The following is a 17,160-nucleotide window of genomic DNA, read 5'->3' on the forward strand; positions in this document are numbered from 1 at the left end:
CGAGATGCGGTGAACGAGAAAAGCGGCTCGTGCCGCGAGCACAGCGTGGACGCGCGCGAGCCTACTCAGGCTAGCCGTAGTCGTAGCAGGAAGTGCAGCGCAGCACTCTTGAGCTTCATCGCGGTCAAGATACTCGAGGCGAAGTGAGCGGTTCGAGGGAAACGAGCGCAGCGAGGTTGACCGCGACCTCTTCCGCGAACGTGCTCCAGGGCTTCCGTGAGAGCGTCGGAAGGAAGGCTACAAGGGCTTTTGTACGTCCCACTCGCCGCTTCACGGGCTGGGGCGATTCTCACCTCTCCTCGTCCTCCCTCTCGCTCATCGCAACAGCTCGCTCCGCCGCATCCTCCTTGCGGCATCCGAAGCACGTGCCGGGCAGCCGAGATGCTCTCGGGCCGGACTCGCGCAGCGACGCACCTCGTTGCACCTGCAGCGACCCGCTCCATCGCCTCGACTTCGCAGGCTCTCTCGCAGGATGCTGCCGCTCAGGCAGGGAAGGCTAGGGGCAAGAATCCGAACCGCCGAGTCCTGCTGCGTGTCCTTCGCACTGCCGCCGAGGGCTCCTACCAGTTCGGCGCGCCGTCTTTCCCTTCTTCGTCGCCTCGCTCCGACAGCCATGCCCTTCATCAGCAGCGCTTCAAGCCCACGCCATATCGCGTCAAAGCCGAGGCCGAACGTCTGAGTCGGAACCGGTCCGTCGGGCGCGGCAGGCTGGTCGAGCTGGACGAGGAAAGGGCGGCAGCCGTTCTCGAACCAGCAGCTGCGCGCAGCTTCACCCGCCCGCAGCGGCATTCGCGCGCACTCTCGTCCAAGGACTCACGCCAGTCACGACCGTCGCCAAATATAAACAAGCGATCCTTCTCCTCGTCGGCTGCTGCGCGAGTCAGCCTCGCCGAGGAATCGCTCGTCGATGCGGATGCGGACTTGTCGATGGTCGAGGGCGGTCTGTGGGACGACACCGAGACCGGCGGCTCGCAAGGAGGGAAAGGTAAGGGCAAGGCGCGCGACCCGAAACCGGGAGACTGGCTCGAGTCGAGTCGGTGCGTTGCTTTCCGCACGCTTTCGCTGACGCTTGCGCTGAACTCCAAGTCCACAGCAACGGCTCCCTCATGTCGGGCATCTACCTTTGCCCGGCAGCCTCGACCGCCCGCCGCGTCCTCATCCTGGTCGCTGCCGGCGTGCACATCGAGATCTCGCTCGACGATGTGACCTACATCATGCCGGGTCTCGTGCGCCCGGCGTTGGCGCAGAAGCTCGCTCCGATCGCGCTGCGGTATGCAGATCCCGAGGCGGGTTGGGACCCGAGTCAGCCCGAAGTCGTCGAGATGCTGCAGGCGATGCGCAAGCTCGAGATCGCGGTCGAAGAGGAGACGCAGGAGCTCGTCTCGCAGGGTGCGGGCGACGTCTACCGTCTCTTGCATCTCCCGCCGTCCGGCAAGAACAACAAGGCACCTCCCGCGCCGAAGAGTGCGACGGTGGCCTCTGCTCTTGCGGCTCTCCGCATACCGCACGGCTCGTCCCCGCCCGAACGCCTACTCGCCCTGCACCGCATCCTTCTCGGCCGCCCCGAGCACTTCGTCGCCGACCCTCTCGCATTGCGCGCTACAGGGCGCTTCGACCTGCGCCCGAAGGACGAGGTTGAACGACTCGAACAGGTTCGCGAGTGGGTACGGCACCGTTCGCCCGAGCTGCTCGCATGGACAGATAAGTGCGCGAAAGTGCGCGGATGGGCGCGGGAGCAAGAGGCTATCAACAGTCAGAACGCCTCCTCCGCCGCAGACTCCCTCCCTCGACGGACTCTCCCGGCTGCCGATCCGACCTTCTCCTGGTCGCCCTCCGACATGACCATTTTCGCCTTCCTGCGTGACACGATCGCCGCCGACCGTCTCCTCCAGGCCCAGCCGCACATGGCGATCGCGCCCTCGCTACTCAAGCACGTCGACTCGACCGCTGCCACCCTGGGGCACCGGGGCTGGGGCGGCGAGCTCATCGTCAACAAGGCTCGCATCCGCGCCTTTCTCGCCGAAGTCGGCGTCGTCGCGCCGTGGGAGAACTGGGCCGCGCACGAGCGCGTGACGGGCCTGCACGAGTGGGACGAGATGGGCGAGCGGGTCGCGCGCGCGCTCAGGCGCCCCGCGGCGCAGCCGAAGCGGGCCGACAAGATGCAGCCGCTCTCGTCGAGCGAGCTGTACCCCGCCGACCCGCACGACGCGGTGCGGCGCGACTTTGGCCGCGCAAAGGTCTACACGATCGACGATCCTTCCGCCTCGGAGCTCGACGACGGCATCTCGCTCACGGCGGGGCCGCAGACGAGCCGCGGCACGCCAACCTGGTGGGTGCACGTGCACGTCGCGGACCCGACGGCGCTCTTGCACCCGCAGCATCTCCTCGCGCGCCTCGCGCGCCTGCGCGACCACACCGAGTACTTCCCAGAGAAGGTCTGGCCGATGCTGCCCGACTCGTTCACGCACGGCAACCAGCTTAGTCTCGGCGCGCTCGAGGGGCAGGAGCAGCGCGTGCTCAGCATCAGCTTCCGCGTTGACGAGGAGCGCGGCGAGATCCTCGAGACCAAGGTCGAAGCGGGCGTAGTGCGCGACGTGCGGCGCTTGACCTACGGCGCGGTCGACAAAGCGTTCGGCTACGAGGCGCCGCCGAAGGGCCACGTTGTGCACAGTCAGCCGGTGGACGAGGGCAAGTTGGCCACCACGAGGCCGCCGCGCGCGACCGAAGACGCGACGCTGGAGACGGACGCCGAGTCCCTCGGCGAGCTGCGCACGCTGCACAAGCTCGCACGGACTCTCCTCCGCCGTCGCGTCGAGTCGTCGGCACTTTTCTGGCAGTTCCCTTCGGCGTCCGTCTCCGTCTCGCCAACTCCTCTCTCGCCGCATTTCCAGACCTCGGCCCAGCCGGTGTTCTACGCGTCCCCGCCGCACGTCTCTCTCCAGCTGCCTTCCCAGGCCGCGATTGCCGGCGTCGCCAGCCATGCCGACTCGCCCGCTCAGCTCCTCGTCTCGGAGCTGATGGTCGCCGCGAATCGCGCAGCAGCCCGCTTCGCTGTTGAGCACTCGCTGCCGGCCCCGTTCCGCACGCAGAACGCGCCAGCGTCTGCCCCCGAGGACATCGAGGCGGTCCTGGCGCTGCGCAACCCGGCGACGGGACAGGCGCCGGTGCTCGAGGTGCTCAAGCGCAACCTCGATTTCCTTCCCGGTGCGACGACTCCGACTGCGGGCCCGCACTGGCCGATGGGTATCGACGGCGAGTATGGCTACCTCAAGGTGACGAGCCCGCTGCGCCGGTACAGCGACCTATTTGCGCATTTCCAGCTGAAGGGCGCCCTTCTTCCCACCTCATCCGCCTCGACCTTTGCACCCCGCGCCGCCCTCCCGACCGTCCTCGCGCACATTGACGGCTTCAACGCCGCGTCGAAAGCGCGACACCGCCTCGACCAGGCCGCGCAACAGTTCTGGGCGCTGTGGGTCCTGCGCGGCAAGCTCGCCCTCCTCTCGCCTTCCACCTCTCGCGAGTCGGCCTTGCCGACGTCGCTCACCGATGGGGACCAGCACACGCTCGAGCTCCTTTCGTCGGGTCTGACAGCGCTCGCGCTGCGCAAACCGACCTTCTCGGCCATTGAGAACGTCTACATCCAGCCGGTACTCGTTCCTCAGCTCGGCGTGCGCGGCACTCTGCGTGTCGACAAGGAGCCGCAGGCGCCGCGTCTCGGCGAGGAAGTGCCGGTTAAGATTGACGAGATCCTCTTGAGCGCGAGGAGCAAGGTCGTCGTCGGGCTTAGGCGTTGAAGGGGTGCAGGAACATAAACGGAACATTGGTGCTGTTGTAAAATTAGCCGCAACCACTCGCATTTCTCCACTTGCCGCCGGCATGCGTGGACACACCGTCTGCTTCTCGTGCTGGCCGACGAGACCTTCTGCACCCTGTCTGACATGGGTGTGGGGCCTCCTTTATGCTTTGTATGCTGCTTGCTTGTCCACAGGAAGCGCAGGGCCAGCAACATAGCCATGCTGAGCGAGCTTGAAAAGGACGGCCGCGAGGACCGACAACTCGACAACGGCAGCTCGCACAGCTGTCTCGCTCGGTTTGCCGTGACCACAGGAGTCCATCGATGCACTCGGCGAGAAAGTCGGAAATTTTGGCAGAGGTTCCCCTTTCCATGGTCGGGAGAGCGAGAGAGCGGCGAGTAAGCTGTAAGAAGCCGCATCGAGCCGCTCCTGGACGTACGGCGGCTCAGCTACCCCACGAGAGTTTTGCGATGGGTTCGTCAGCGGCGCAGTGCCTGCAATGCGTCTTGTCGCCATCCCTACTTCGTTTGCGAAGGTCGTCCACCGCGCTCGCCATGTCGCCAAGCCACCGCGCACGTTCTGCCTCGGAGCGCATAGCGTTCCTCGGGTACGTCCCAGCCTCCGTCGTGCAGTGACTCCGCAGCAGACTACTCGCGGCAGTCGAGCGAGACACGGTCCGTCGGCGCCCCGCCGCGCGACCTCATCGTGTCTGCTCCCGCCTCGGCCGAGGTGCTGGACGGTAGTATGCACCGCCGGCTGTGGAGACATCGAGGAACAGCCTCTCGGCTCGATGGGTGAGCGAGAGGTGTGCAGCGGCGAGAGGCGAGCTTGTCCTGCTGTAGCTGAATGTCGGCGAGTTCGGCTCGGAAAGCCCGCGAGCTCGCCAGCCGACAGTCACTGAGTCTTCGAGACCACCGAGATCGAGCACGGCTTGCCCCACGGCCGCGCAGAGGCAGAAACTGACGAGCAAGAAGGGAGGGCGGAACGAGCGAGACGCGCTGGCAGCGGCGTTGAGAGGAACGTGGATGAGCCAAGACCGGTATAGAAGCTCCAGCAAATCGGTTGCCGGCGCTCGCGAGCGCTCGCGAGTGGTGGTGACGGAAGGCGAGGGAGGAGAGGAGGTAGGGAAGCGAGCATCGAGAGAAGTGGAAAGTCGCGCTGCGACTGGATCGCTGGAGAAGCCGCCATAGGGTCTTGATGGTGGCCCATAACCGGCTGCAAGGCAACAGAGAGTGAAAAGCAGCGACGAGAAGCTGGACAGCACGAAGCAAGGATCTGCACTCAGCCCCTCTCGTCACTCGCAGGGTATAAGAGCGTCGATTACCTCCCGGCTTCAGTCGTAACAAGGTATGGAAAGCATGCTCTACGCGCTCCGCATTGTCCGTTCCGCCCGCACGCGCGCGCCTCTATGCGTTGACGCCCTCGCGCTTGGTGAAGGTGACGTTCCGGGGCTTGGCCGGCATGACGATCATGGTCTGCCGACAGCGCACGTCAGTAGTGTCGAGGGAGGAAGGAAGGTAGTTCTGGAGACTCACGGTGTAGTCGTTGCCCGGGAAGGCCTGGTCGAGCGTCCACGAGTTCTCGCGGACCAGCGTCGCGATGATGACGCCGAGCTGAACGTACGCAAACTGCTCGCCTGTGAGTTCACGAGAGGTTAGTCATGTTCCGTCTGCAGACGAGCGTCAGCACCAAGGCGTACCGATGCAGCTGAGGAGAGCAACGAGTCAGCACAAGCGATACTCAAGATGGGTCGGACAGGGCGCACCGATGACGGCCGGCACCGAACGGAAGGTCTGCACAGAAGCGTGCAGCAGGTCAATACCTCCATGAGTGAACGCGCGCGAACGGGATACGAGAGCTAAACGCACAAGCACTCTTGCCGCCCTTGGAGATCTTGCCCCACCCGTAGTCCTCCTCGCCCTCGTCCTCCTCGCCGGGAACCTTGCTCCCCTCGAGCCAGCGCTCGGTGCGGAAGTTCTTGGCATCGGCGCCCCAGATCGACTCGTCGACTTGCGAGTAGCCGGGCGCGGCGAGGACGAACTCGCCCTTGGGCACGACGTACTCGACGCCCTCGTTGCGCTTCTTGAACTCGGGCGACGCGTGCGGCTCGGCCGACGGCGACGCGACCGTCGCGGGGACGGGGCAGTCCGAGATGATCTTGCGCATGAGCGAGTGCAGAGGCGGGTGCATGCGCAGGAGCTCCTTGATGAAGGCGTTGAGGAGCGGCGTCTGGAGCGTCTCGTACTCGAGGTCGCGCCACTCGCCCTTGTCGGCGTCGTAGAAGTGCTCGACCTGCTCGGCGTACAGTCGGCGCTGCAGGTCCTGGTTCTCGCCTAGGCGCAGGATCGCCCAGGCGCCCGTCGCGGCCGACGTGTGCTGGCCGGCCATGAGGAGCGCGATCATGATGTGCGCGATCTGCTTGTCGGTGAGCGGCTCGCCCGTCTTGTACTGCTGGTTCTGCAGCGCGGTGAGCATGTCCAGGGGAGGCTGCGAAGCGTACGTGCAGGGTCAGCGACGCGACTTTCTCGGCTAGGCGGTAGCTGACGAACCTCGTCAAGCGAGTTGCGGCGCTTCTCGAGGATTGAGACGTAGAATTCGCGCATCTTGAGCTGCGCGCGGTCGCGACGGCGGTAGGACGGGAGCGGGAGGTTGGGGAAGACAAAGTTCTGCGACGGGCGATTTGTGAGTGAATGCTCGGTCCAATGCATCTCTTGAGCAAGCGAAATGCCAGCTCAAGGCATCGCATCGAAGTAGCGTGACGCACAAGAGGGGTGAAGCCGCCGTCCAAGTCGTGGTAAAGCTGAGCGAAGCTCTTGTCCATGGCGGCACGGACCTCGCTGCCCTGAAGCGTCGCCGAAGCGGTGAGGATCGTAATCTCGGACGAAGTGTTGAAGGCGTCGATGCCCGAGCCGGTCTTGCGGGTCTGCGGCGTGGAACAGAATCGACAGGTCAGCTCGTCGGTCTCGAGCTGGTAGCTGGATGAGTGGGCTGCAGGGTAATGTCGAGACGCACGTTCTCGAGGTAGACGTGCTTGTTAATGTAGTCGCGGACCTCGGTGCGGATGAGGCCGACGTAGCGGCGGAAGTTGTCGGTCGTGAGGCCAAACTTGACAAACTTCTTCTGCTCCATCAGGACGTGGTTCGGGACGTCGTAGACGACCTCGGTGCCGAAGACGCTGCATTGTGGCGGGTGATCTGGGTCAGCAAAGGCTGGGAGCCGCGACTGAGCGCAGAGGAAGAGCCCGCACGGAGTCGTGAGGTGAGTGTAGGCCTCCTCCGCGTTGACGTGCGCGAGCTTGCCGTTCAAAACAAAGTTGGAGCCAAGCGGGCCCAGCGCGGCGGTGATGCGGCGGCCGAGGAGAGGGTAGGTGAAGACGGGTCCATACTGCGAGAGAGGTGGGTCCGGTGAGCTGGGCGTTCGGGCGGCTCAGAGACGGCAGTCGATCTGTTGTGCATGCTCATGCACGTGCAAGCGCTGTCCCCGGGGCGAGAGCGCACCTTTGCCTTGCAGTCCTCGAGGAAGCCCAGCGGGTCCATGCCGTAGCTGACGGCGCACCCGAGCACGGGGACATAGTGGAAGACGAGGGGAGGCTTGGTCGGGTCCCTGGGCGCGAGCTGCGCGGGTCCTGCAGGTCAGCAGCAGTGCGAGGCGCGAGCGGGACAAGGGCGAGATGCGGCGCACGAGTTGCCAGGCGACGTTGACGACGACAGAGCCCAGCACGAGGGCGACGAGGGCGGCGAGGGCCTGCCCGACTGCTAGCAGCACGGCCATCGCTTGTTCCTGCAGCGCAGCAAGGGAGAGACGGCGAGAAAGCGCGACCCGCGACTCCGGCGCGTGAAGTTCGTTTCGAACGATGGGTCGATCGCTCGCTCGCCCCTTTCTCCTCGCCAGGCGCGTGATCGTGCGCGTGCAATGCTCTCGGAAAGCCGTTCGGATGCAGACGAGACCACCCCGAGAGACCCGAGCGTGGTCGCCACTCTCCGAGCCTGCAAGCCGGGCACGAATCACCCTCGCCTCGTTGCGCGACACCGCCTCGATTTCTACTGTACTACAATCCTCGCACCCCTTCGCCGCTCAGACCCACTTCTTGTCGCCCTTGACGGCGTCGACCGCGCCGTCGACCTTCTTCTCGGCCTCGGCCGTCTTCGCGCCCAGGTCCTTCTTGACCTCGCTCGCCTTTGTCTGCGCCTGGCCCGCCAGGTCCGACGCCTTGGCCTTGGCCTCGGAGACGGCGTCGGCCACCTTGGCTTTGATCGTTGCCGCTGCCGGTGCGGGCGACGACGACGACGGGGCGGGTGCGGCGGGAGAGGGAGGGACGGCCGACGTCTGCGACGGCGAGACGACCGACGTGAACGGCGTAGAGAGCTTGAACGGCGAGGCCTGTGCGGCGAGAAGAGCACGCGTGAGCAGCCTTAAACGGCGTGCGCGGGTCGCTATGCCAGGGAAATCCGCTGCGCACCTCCTTCACGCCCGCAACCTTGAACCCAGGAACCGCGGCCGGGTTGAACACCCGCTCGCAGTCCGAGTAGCCCTGCCCGAAACCGAAACCGAGACCGAGGAAGACGGGCCAGGGACGACCTGCCGATGCGAACGAGCGCGAGGGAACGGAGATCAGCCTCGTCTCGCAACTGGCGCGATACCGCATTGGGAAAGGACGTACGGCGGAAGAGGATGGCGCTCGCGACGATACCGACTGCGAGGCCGGTGCCGGCCTTCACGAGCGCGTTCGACAGGCAGAGGTCGGTCTGTAATCGACGTTGCGGCGCCGGCGGTTCACGTGAACGAGCGAAGGTGGACACGCGGCGCAGTACCCAAAGATATTCCACGGTTCGCAGCGTGGCGCATGGTGGTACGGACGAGATTCGGAGGCGGTCGGATGACGGAGGAAGGGGGACGGGGAGGACACGGCGCAGTCGCGGGCGCAGGAGGGTGTGCGAGGTAGGCAGAAGCAATGCAAACGATCAGTGAGCCTGCCCTGCCTTTCTCAGTGTCCCGCGAGGTCGTGCTTGTCCCGCCGCGGGAGGGCCAGTGGGGACGAGAGCGATGAGGCCGCGAGAGCAGCAACGCACCTTGGCCGAGAGGACGTCCTCACTGCGGACCTGGGCGGGGGTAGCAGGTGCACTCGGAGCAGGGGCAGACATGGCGAGCGCGTGGTGACGGACGAGATCAACCGCGTCCTCTCCAGGCGAAGTCGGCAGCAGCTTGCTTTCCGCTGCCACTCGCCGCTACCTGGGATGCCGAGCCGCTACGTTCCACTCAGTGCCCAGCTGCCTGAATCGCCCGCTTGTACCCTGCTGTCGTTGTCCCGCTGCCACCCTCGCTCTGGGTAGGGTTCGAGTCTCGCTCATTGTCAGCACTACGCTCGTCTTGCGACCTTGCATTCTCGCTCTGCGCTAGTGCACGTATGCGTCGAGGTATCCCGCGTGATCCTTCTCAGGCGAAACGGGAAGTACGATCGGGCCGCCCTCGGTAATCCCGCCGCACGCCCCTAAGACCCTGCAAGGCGAAGCCCAGCACTACGAACGTTTCACGGAATTTCTGGCTCGCTCGGTCAGTGAGGGACGTCAGTACTGTGACTCGTGCGGAGCTGCGAGGAGCGCACGCAGGTTGCGAGAGCGGACGAAGGCAAAGAGTCTGTCGCGCTTGGTCGCGGCGCGTCAGGAAGAGCAGGAAGCTATGCCCGCAAGAGACACATCTCCTGCGCGATATCGCAGTGAGAGTCCGCTTGATGTGCAGGCAGGCGGGCGGTCAGGGCCGGCCTGCCGAGGGGCAGCGCTCCGGGCAATGTTGCTCAGGGACCCGCCAGACCGATGCACAGCGTCGTTGTTTCATGTTATCGGTGACCAAACACACTCAGATACTGCGCACTCTGAAGGGAATCCGAGGGAGCGTGGGCGAAGCATTGGAACGAAGTCAGCGTCATTCACGAGATCTGCCGGATGAATGAGATTCTCGCCTGCTGGAGAGTCGAAACGGGGACACGTTAAGCATGTCTGCAGGCACATTAGAGTTGTGTCTGCTCCAACACCCAATCAGTAGGAAGAGCGCCGAGTTCGGATGCTGACCGAAGCGCCGACCTGCGACGAGCGAGAGAAGGTCAGCGCTTTCGAAGCGTTGAGTGCGTCGTCACAGACTTGTCGTCCCGCAACGGACTCTCTCCCGAGTGGGCGAGTGACTGACTTGGCGAAGTGGGCCAGGCTGTTGCGGGCGTGCTGCACCGCAAATGCCGCAAACCCGGCCAGACGAGCGGCATTTGCAACGCAGCACGTCCGGACCAGTGCGAGACCACTTCGACAATCCAGCCAGCATGCACACTCGGGAAGAGCTGCCTGGCCGGGCACGCCCTGCAGGGAAGCCCGGCTGACCACGCACCTGAGCGTTTTCGTCCACACTTCGTCACTCAAGCGCCCGCCACAACCAAGGAGCAAATGTTTGGAGAGAGAAGGACGAGAGTCAACGCTCCGCCAACCTCTCTCTGAGCGTTGAGTGCGCCGCCTTGGCTCCGTATCGAGCCCAAGGGCTTTGCAGCCCGAACGGACGAGGCTCCTGCCGCACGACGCGACCCCAGACAGCCAAGACGGCCCCTCCCGACGCCCGCTGAGCCCGCCCGGACGACGCCCTCCGGCCAAAAAGACGGCGCCCGGACGAACCCCCCGAACGCCGGACGAGACCGCCGCAACGGGCTGAGTGCCGAGCCGCCCGACAGGGAAAGCAAGGCCGGACTCGTCCGCGGGCCAGCCCGAGCAAGACGACGCACCTTGACAAGCGCTTGAAGCGACGACGAGCACTCTGGTCCAGGCTTGACGTGTTCCGAAAGGCTCGTGCGCTGTCCGTGAAACGATTCTGAAGGTCAGCAACGGCTTGGGACAGAGACTCGTGAGCCGACCCGCCTAATTTCGCTCTGTTCACGTCTCGAGGGCCTCAAGAACGGCTCATCGCGCGCGATTCGAGCGAGAGTGCCGAGTCCTCCGGAGGGGATGACGACGAAGCAGACTCGGCGGTTGGCGCAGCAGAGTGGGTTTGGCGGTGAGCAGCGACTCTCTGAGGCGTGCTTCTGTCGACGGGTTGAGCCCGACAACAGATCTGGTGACGTGTACGCGAAGCGAGTGAAGAGGCGGAAGACAAGAGGAGACAGACGACGAAGCGTCGACTGGACTGGACTGATGTCTCGGCGTCGTCCTGGCGGGATATCCGGGCATGTACGAGGATGAGACCTCCAATTGAATACTGTACATCCGTCCCCAGACTGCCCCTCCAACCCAGTGGACTTTGCCTGTCTGCTGTAAAAACGTGTCTTCGAGGTTGCTTCGGGGCTATTCCCTGCGCGCTCACCGTCCGTGTTGTTCTTTCCTGTCCGACGGTGGTCGGAACGTCCACGATGAGCCATGTAAGCCAGCCGCGCGGTGCGGCTGCTCCCGCGCGCGAGGCGCAAAGAAGACATCGTCAAGCTCTTCGCGCCGAATGCCAGTGTGGGCATCCGCCAGCGCAAGCCGGGCTGCCCTCCTAACAGCTTCTCAACACCGCCGAGTCCCCGACTGTCGAGACAGGCGAAGGCTGCAAGCAGGAGCGAAACGGTAGCGAAAGGTCGGGCAGCTTGGGAAGGTCCCCTTGCTTTCCTCGTTGACCCGTCAAAAAGACGCAGCTCAACTCAAAGATGGTACCGCTGTGCAGTCACATCGGCTGAATCTCACTACAGACTGCACGATGAGGAAGGCGGAAGAGCGAACGAACGACTGCAGTGCAGATTAAGCGTGACTGCACAGAATAGACCAAAGAGACCCGAGAAGAAGAAATGCCAGATGGGTACAGAGAGAAGTGTATCGGTGAGGAGTGCTTGTCTATGCAAGGGAGTGAGGAGGAAAGAGGACGCTTGCAGCCGCTTAAAGATCCCAGAAGCGGAAGATCTTCTGCTTGAGCGTCTTGCGCTCGACGTACTGGTCCTTGTCGTCGGCAACAACGTGACCCTGCGTATCCTTGTGGTCGTATGCGTTCTGGGAGTCGCCCAGGAAGAAGTTGCTCTGGAACATCGCCGCGATGAGGCAGACAAACGAGACGCCGAGCGCAGCCGCCCACAGAGGGAAGACGGTGACCCTGAGGAGACAATTGTCAGCTTTCCATCCGGTGAAAGCAAGTGACCGGGAAGACGCACTCGTAGGCCTTGGTCGCACCCTCGCGGACGACGGAGCCGAAGTCGTACTCCTTGATGGTTGTGACTGCGCATTGCGTGTGATTAGTCAGGTGCCGGGAGTGCAGGACGGAGTGTAGGAACGCACTGTCTCCAAAGAACGTCTCGACCTCGGTGTCGTTGACAGACGACGGGAGATACTTGCGGAGGTTGAGCGGCATTTCCTGGCCCCACCACTGGCCGGCAATAGCGTCACCTGTGCGAGGTAATCACCAGTCAATCACAAGCCAAAGAATGGATTTGCAGAGATTGAACGTACCGACAGATGCGCCAATGCTCGACCAGAGGAGGAGGAGGGCGGCAACGAGGGCGACGTCCTGGTGCGGGACCGACGCCTGGACACTGACCTGCGAGCCGATGCTCGAGAAGGCACTGCCGATACCACCCAGAAGCTGCGACATGACGAGGCGGCCAAAGTCGTGCACGCCGTTCTTGTTGACCAGGAGACCCTGTCGTTCATTGAGCCGCGTCAGGACATCGGCAGCAGCTTTGTAAAAGCTTGAAAGGGACGCACGTAGCCGATAATGCGGATGCAGATGCCGAAGATCTGCCACGCCTTGTAGCGGTGCGTGATGCGGAAGAGCAGGCCAGCGACGAGAGCGAAGCCGCAGAGACCCATGTTCTGCACGTTGTTGAAGTCTGGAGAGCAGGGGTGAGTCGAGCCTGAGCGCTTCGTAGGACTGGCAAACGACGCACAGTTCCACTTGGTCACGCCGATATCGGTGACGATGTAGACATAGGAACTGTGCGGTTTCGAGCGCAATAAAGAGGAGAGGCGCAGGCCAGCGGAATGAAGTCAGCGGAGTTTGTACACAAACGCGCGGTCAAGTGCCGACATACCTGAGATAAAGCAGCTGGAGGTACGCGGCGAGCATGTCTGTGGGTGCGTGCAAGCTCGTCAGTCGTTGATCAGGGCGCAGAGCTCGAAGAGTGAACGGACAGAAGAAGTTGATGATGACGCTGGTCACGAAGGTACGGTTGAAAAGGATGCGCTTGGGCATCGACGGGTACTTGGCAAACTTCCACTCGTACACGGGGTAGGCAATGAGGCAAGCCGGGCCGATGGCAAGCATGGCGATGAGCGAGCGGTTGCTGAAGCCGCCGTCGGCGCCCGAGTAGAGAGCGAAAGGAAGGAGGAGGAGCGACCAGCCGAAGCCGAGGAGGAGAAGACCGATAGTGTCGACCTCCTGGAAAACCTGCACGGTGCGCTGCCAGTACGTCTTCTCCTCGACGTGCGCGGGCACGTCCACAGCCGTGTCGTCGACGCCCGTGCGAGCGACCTCGAAGTTGATGAGGTTGTCCTTGAGTGCGCGACGCTCGAGCCAGAAAAGGGCGGTGAGGGCCGGAATCCAGATGACGGGGTAGATGATGGCGAACATGCTGGACAGCAGTGAGACGTTGTCAGTCCGGAGCAGTTACACCGCTCTCGCCTTTGCCTGAGACTGACCCGTAGCCCCAGCGCCACTTGTCCTCTGTCGAGAGAGCATCGACGATCTCCGACGTGTACCAGACGGTGAAGAGGAAGGGGCTGGTAAGGATGGCGGAAGCGAGACCGCGGTACTTGAGCGGCGTCAAGTCGGCCATCAGGATAGTGTTCATCAAGTCGAAGCCCGAGCTGCCGATAGAGGAGAAGACGTTGCCGACAACGTCTGCGAGATATGAGCGAGAGGTCAGATGACAGATCGACGATGCAGTGGATGCAACGCACAGGCAGCGAGCGTTGGCGACTTGAGCGTGATGACATAGCCGACGACCTGGAGAACCATGCAGACGGCGTAGACCTGCGGGGAACATGGTGTGAGCCACGCCTAAAGGTAAAGAGCACGAAAGCAAGCGTACCATCGGGCGCGAGAAGACGTCCGCAGCCTTGGCAAGGAAGGGCAGGCAGACAGAGCCGATGATCGAAGTCGCAATGCTGAGGGTTGAGAGACCGGACGAGTGCGCCTCGAAGTGCGACGCGGCGAAGACGGACAGGGAGCCAGTCATCGAGGAGGCCATAGCCGCCTGCGTGGCCACAAGACCGTCAGATCTTTCGCTACGCCCATGCAGAAACAGTTGACGTACAACCCACTGCAAGCAGTAGATCAAAAAGGCGACGAAGTAGAGCGAATAGCGACCCTGCTTCGACGCGGCCGCGGCCCGTGCGATGGCCTCGACGCCGACGACACCGCGACTCTTGAAAGTCGGCTCGCCCTCCTTGTGCGGGGCCGTAGCAGGCGTCGACGACTGGATACTGCGCTTCTCGTCCGAGTCGCCAGCGGACGAGTCGCCCTTAAACTCGCCTTCGGACATGTGCGGCTGCTGCTGGTGTGCGGCAACAGCGTCGGCCATCTTGATGTGTAACAAAGCTCGGTGCGAGCACGAGAAGGCTCGGGATCGGAGCGCAGTCGCAGGCCCGGAGAAGAAGGAAAGAAAGAGCGAGCCGGCAGGTGGTCGGCTTGCGGTGAGCTCGGGGTGGCGTTGGATGCCGCTTGTGAGGCTCTAGAAGGTCCACGCGAGGGCGTGTCGGGCGCGCAAGGAGCACGCGGATCGGAGCGGGAGGATGGAGGGAGGGAGAAAGCTGGTTCCGCCGAGCAGGACAGCGGGAGGATGCGGACCGCTGGCATCTGATTCCAGCTCCGATCAGTTGCCGCCCAGCCCAAAGTAGATCCGTGCTCAGCGCAGTCAGGCCCCGCGAGGCGAGAGGACATGGGGAAACAGGTTTTCGGGGAGGGGAACCGTCCAAGAACCGGCCGGCGTTGATCGACGCGGAGAAGATTGCCCAAGAATAGGCCTCGCGCGCGGTCGAGAACGCCGTCCTTGGCTCCGCTTCGACCGCCGAACTCGGACGACTGCAGTCCCGCCCGCCGAGCGGCGCAGTTCTTCAAGAGCTGTGCGGACGGTCCTCGCTTGGTCCTCGCGCCTCTCGCGGGACGAGCTCGCTTCTCACCGCGCGGCTTGCGCGGCAGAGGCAGGATCTGCGCAGCGCGGCAGCTGGATGCGCTGGTCGTCGGACATGCACAGAATGGGACGAGGAAGATGTTTCGGGGCCTCGCATGGCACAGCCGAGCAAAAGAGCTCGAAACTCGCGGCAACGAGCTCTTGTTGCACATTATCAGATGCTTCGCTCTCACAGACTCGCCGAGCAAGTGCACGGGAGGCATGGCCGGCGGCACTTGCGCGCATCTTGCGAGGAGCACTGTGTTACGAAAGATGAGGTTTAGTCCATGCTGGGCCATCTCTATCGGGTTAGCTAATGAGGCCGTCCTGCAAGCATAAGCGTCACCTTGCAGTTTTCGACGATTCTCCCTGGCAGAAACACGAGGCCGTATGGACGAAGGACTTGGTCGAGCTGACCTTTGCAGCCGACTTACGGATTGAGAGCGCGCCTTTCGATCACTGGATCACGCTTCTCCTTTGCGATGCTGGTATGCGAAAGTGGGAGGGAAGCAGCCGCAAACCTGGCGGAACGGTCACGAGTCCTTGAGCGAAACTTGACCTACCCGAAGCTCGTCGCGGGCGGGCAAAGCCGCGTGCACGACAGCATCGCAGCCTAGTATTTCGCCGTCGAAGACGCCCTCTGCCGCATTATCGGCTGCGAGGGCCAGACATGGATGCGATCGCAGTGCGTGTCGCCGTGCTCAACCTTCCAAGCGTCGACTTGTTCCTGCTTGCGTACGGTCAAGCGCACCGAGTTACCCATGTAGAGCAGCTCGGGGGTGATAGCAGAGCCGACACAATCGCTCGCGCCGGCCACAAGGACGAGGCGGGAAAGAGCGCCCGTCGGAGCAGACAGAAGTAGCGAAAGCAAAGCAGAAGAGGCGTAGACGCGAACAAGCGGGCCCTCCTCGTCACGCGAAAGCCTCATAATCTCAGCAAGCGGTGCGTACGTGCACTTTGACGGGGCGAGTGATGCTCGCGGCCTGTGTACGGGACGAGTGCCATCGGCTTCTGCAGGGAATTTGCGCCCGGCATCGAGCGGGTGCACGGCGTCAACGCAGTAGCGGACGGCGCTGCACGATTCCGCTTGCTCTGCGCGCTTGACGGGGCATGGCTGGGTAGAAGGCGGAGGCGACGATTGCTCGGACTGATGGAGATGGTACTGCTCGACGAAGTGGTAGCGGGAGCAGCTTGTGAGCTCCGGCAAGGCACGAGTGCATACAGGATAGTCGCTCTGTCTGCCAGCCTGCCGATCCAGCCATTGATAGCGAGAGGGTGACAGGGCAACCTCATCAGCTTCCACAGTTCGTGGCTTAGGTCCAGCCCTCCGCAGGCGACCATGCCCGGACAGACGAGCGCGGTCGCAGCAGCGTCTGCATCGCTCGACGACCAGATCGCCTCACTCAACGCGCTGCTTTCGACGCTCGCCCGCACCCGCTCCGCCCTCCCCACCCTCGTCCGCACCGCCTCGTCGACCTCATCCCCGTCCGACCGCGCCCAGCACTACCGCGCAGCATCAACAGAGTGCCAGGCGGCGGTGCGCTCGCTCGGCGAGCAGCTCGACGCGCTCGAGTCCGTCTTTCAAGCGGTCGAGGACAGCGAGCGGCGCGATTCAAAGGGCATCGTCGTGCGCGCACCCGCACCCAATAGGCCTGCATCAGCATCTGCTGTCGATGCTTTGTCCTGGTCTGCGCTCGGCAAAGCGCTGCAGGGAACCGGCGCCGGACGGAGCGGCATGGGCGAGACCTTCAAGGCCTATTCGCCGTTGTTCCCGCCGCCCAGGTCGCACGCCGAGCTGGTCGATTTGACTCGAGGTTGGCAGTCCAAGCATCCTCGAACACGGGTGAACGTTGCCGCGGGGCCAAGCGAGCAGCTGCATGGGCTACGCTTCGCTGCGCGAGGGGTCTTGGAGGCACATGTCGCGCTACGCTGGGTTAGAGGACCTGACGGGGACGAGCGAGCCTGCGAGGCAGACTACGTTTCCTGCCATGCACTAAGCGAAGATGTGCGTCGAGCTCCATTCCCTACATTGTTTCTCTCCGATTGACCTGCTCGTTTCGCAGAAGCTGCCGTTCGAGCCATCCGACTTTGCTATCTTCCGCACGCTCTCAAACCAAGCGATGGCTATCATAGACCGGTGTAGAGTGCGACGGGCGGCAGGAGAGACTGTCGCCAGCATAGAGGAGGTCCTGGTGCGTCGCCCCGCCATCTCCGCTTCTTTCTTCACGAAGGCTAAGTCTACACACGGCAGGCGTTCTTGAC

General features: G+C 63.5%; 5 protein-coding genes across 5 annotated transcripts; 2 read left to right on the forward strand and 3 right to left on the reverse strand.

Moving 5' to 3' along the window:
* Window positions 1–381: 381 nt before the first annotated feature.
* Window positions 382–3,794, forward strand: DSS1 (exoribonuclease II; the record flags this gene model as incomplete). The annotated part of the gene is made up of 2 exons (XM_076646424.1): window positions 382–1,037; window positions 1,094–3,794. The coding sequence occupies 2 exons, from the start codon at window positions 382–384 to the stop codon at window positions 3,792–3,794; spliced, it is 3,357 nt and encodes a 1,118-aa protein (XP_076508180.1).
* A 1,406-nt stretch (window positions 3,795–5,200) lies between these two features.
* On the reverse strand, window positions 5,201–7,565 carry JCM10292_004889 (cytochrome P450; the record flags this gene model as incomplete). The annotated part of the gene is made up of 11 exons (XM_076646425.1): window positions 5,201–5,269; window positions 5,330–5,430; window positions 5,494–5,501; window positions 5,560–5,587; window positions 5,663–6,281; window positions 6,344–6,460; window positions 6,559–6,717; window positions 6,807–6,969; window positions 7,042–7,178; window positions 7,292–7,408; window positions 7,476–7,565. 11 exons carry the CDS (start codon window positions 7,563–7,565, stop codon window positions 5,201–5,203), a joined length of 1,608 nt encoding a protein of 535 aa, XP_076508181.1.
* Window positions 7,566–7,868: 303 nt separating this feature from the next.
* Window positions 7,869–8,935, reverse strand: MIC10 (Mic10p; the record flags this gene model as incomplete). Its single annotated transcript, XM_076646426.1, has 4 exons — window positions 7,869–8,174; window positions 8,254–8,372; window positions 8,455–8,539; window positions 8,864–8,935. The coding sequence occupies 4 exons, from the start codon at window positions 8,933–8,935 to the stop codon at window positions 7,869–7,871; spliced, it is 582 nt and encodes a 193-aa protein (XP_076508182.1).
* A 2,739-nt stretch (window positions 8,936–11,674) lies between these two features.
* JCM10292_004891 (uncharacterized protein) lies at window positions 11,675–14,310 on the reverse strand (the record flags this gene model as incomplete). The annotated part of the gene is made up of 12 exons (XM_076646427.1): window positions 11,675–11,885; window positions 11,944–12,007; window positions 12,068–12,175; window positions 12,239–12,428; window positions 12,494–12,618; window positions 12,676–12,722; window positions 12,820–12,856; window positions 12,920–13,359; window positions 13,427–13,628; window positions 13,688–13,760; window positions 13,819–13,983; window positions 14,044–14,310. The coding sequence occupies 12 exons, from the start codon at window positions 14,308–14,310 to the stop codon at window positions 11,675–11,677; spliced, it is 1,929 nt and encodes a 642-aa protein (XP_076508183.1).
* A 1,927-nt stretch (window positions 14,311–16,237) lies between these two features.
* Window positions 16,238–16,745, forward strand: JCM10292_004892 (uncharacterized protein; the record flags this gene model as incomplete). Its single annotated transcript, XM_076646428.1, has 2 exons — window positions 16,238–16,662; window positions 16,721–16,745. The coding sequence occupies 2 exons, from the start codon at window positions 16,238–16,240 to the stop codon at window positions 16,743–16,745; spliced, it is 450 nt and encodes a 149-aa protein (XP_076508184.1).
* Window positions 16,746–17,160: the final 415 nt, after the last annotated feature.

The sequence above is a fragment of the Rhodotorula paludigena genome, assembly GCF_050403205.1.
Source record: "Rhodotorula paludigena JCM10292 DNA, Rt_paludigena_JCM10292v1_ctg4, whole genome shotgun sequence".
In the NCBI taxonomy this organism is placed as follows: Eukaryota; Fungi; Basidiomycota; class Microbotryomycetes; order Sporidiobolales; family Sporidiobolaceae; genus Rhodotorula; species Rhodotorula paludigena.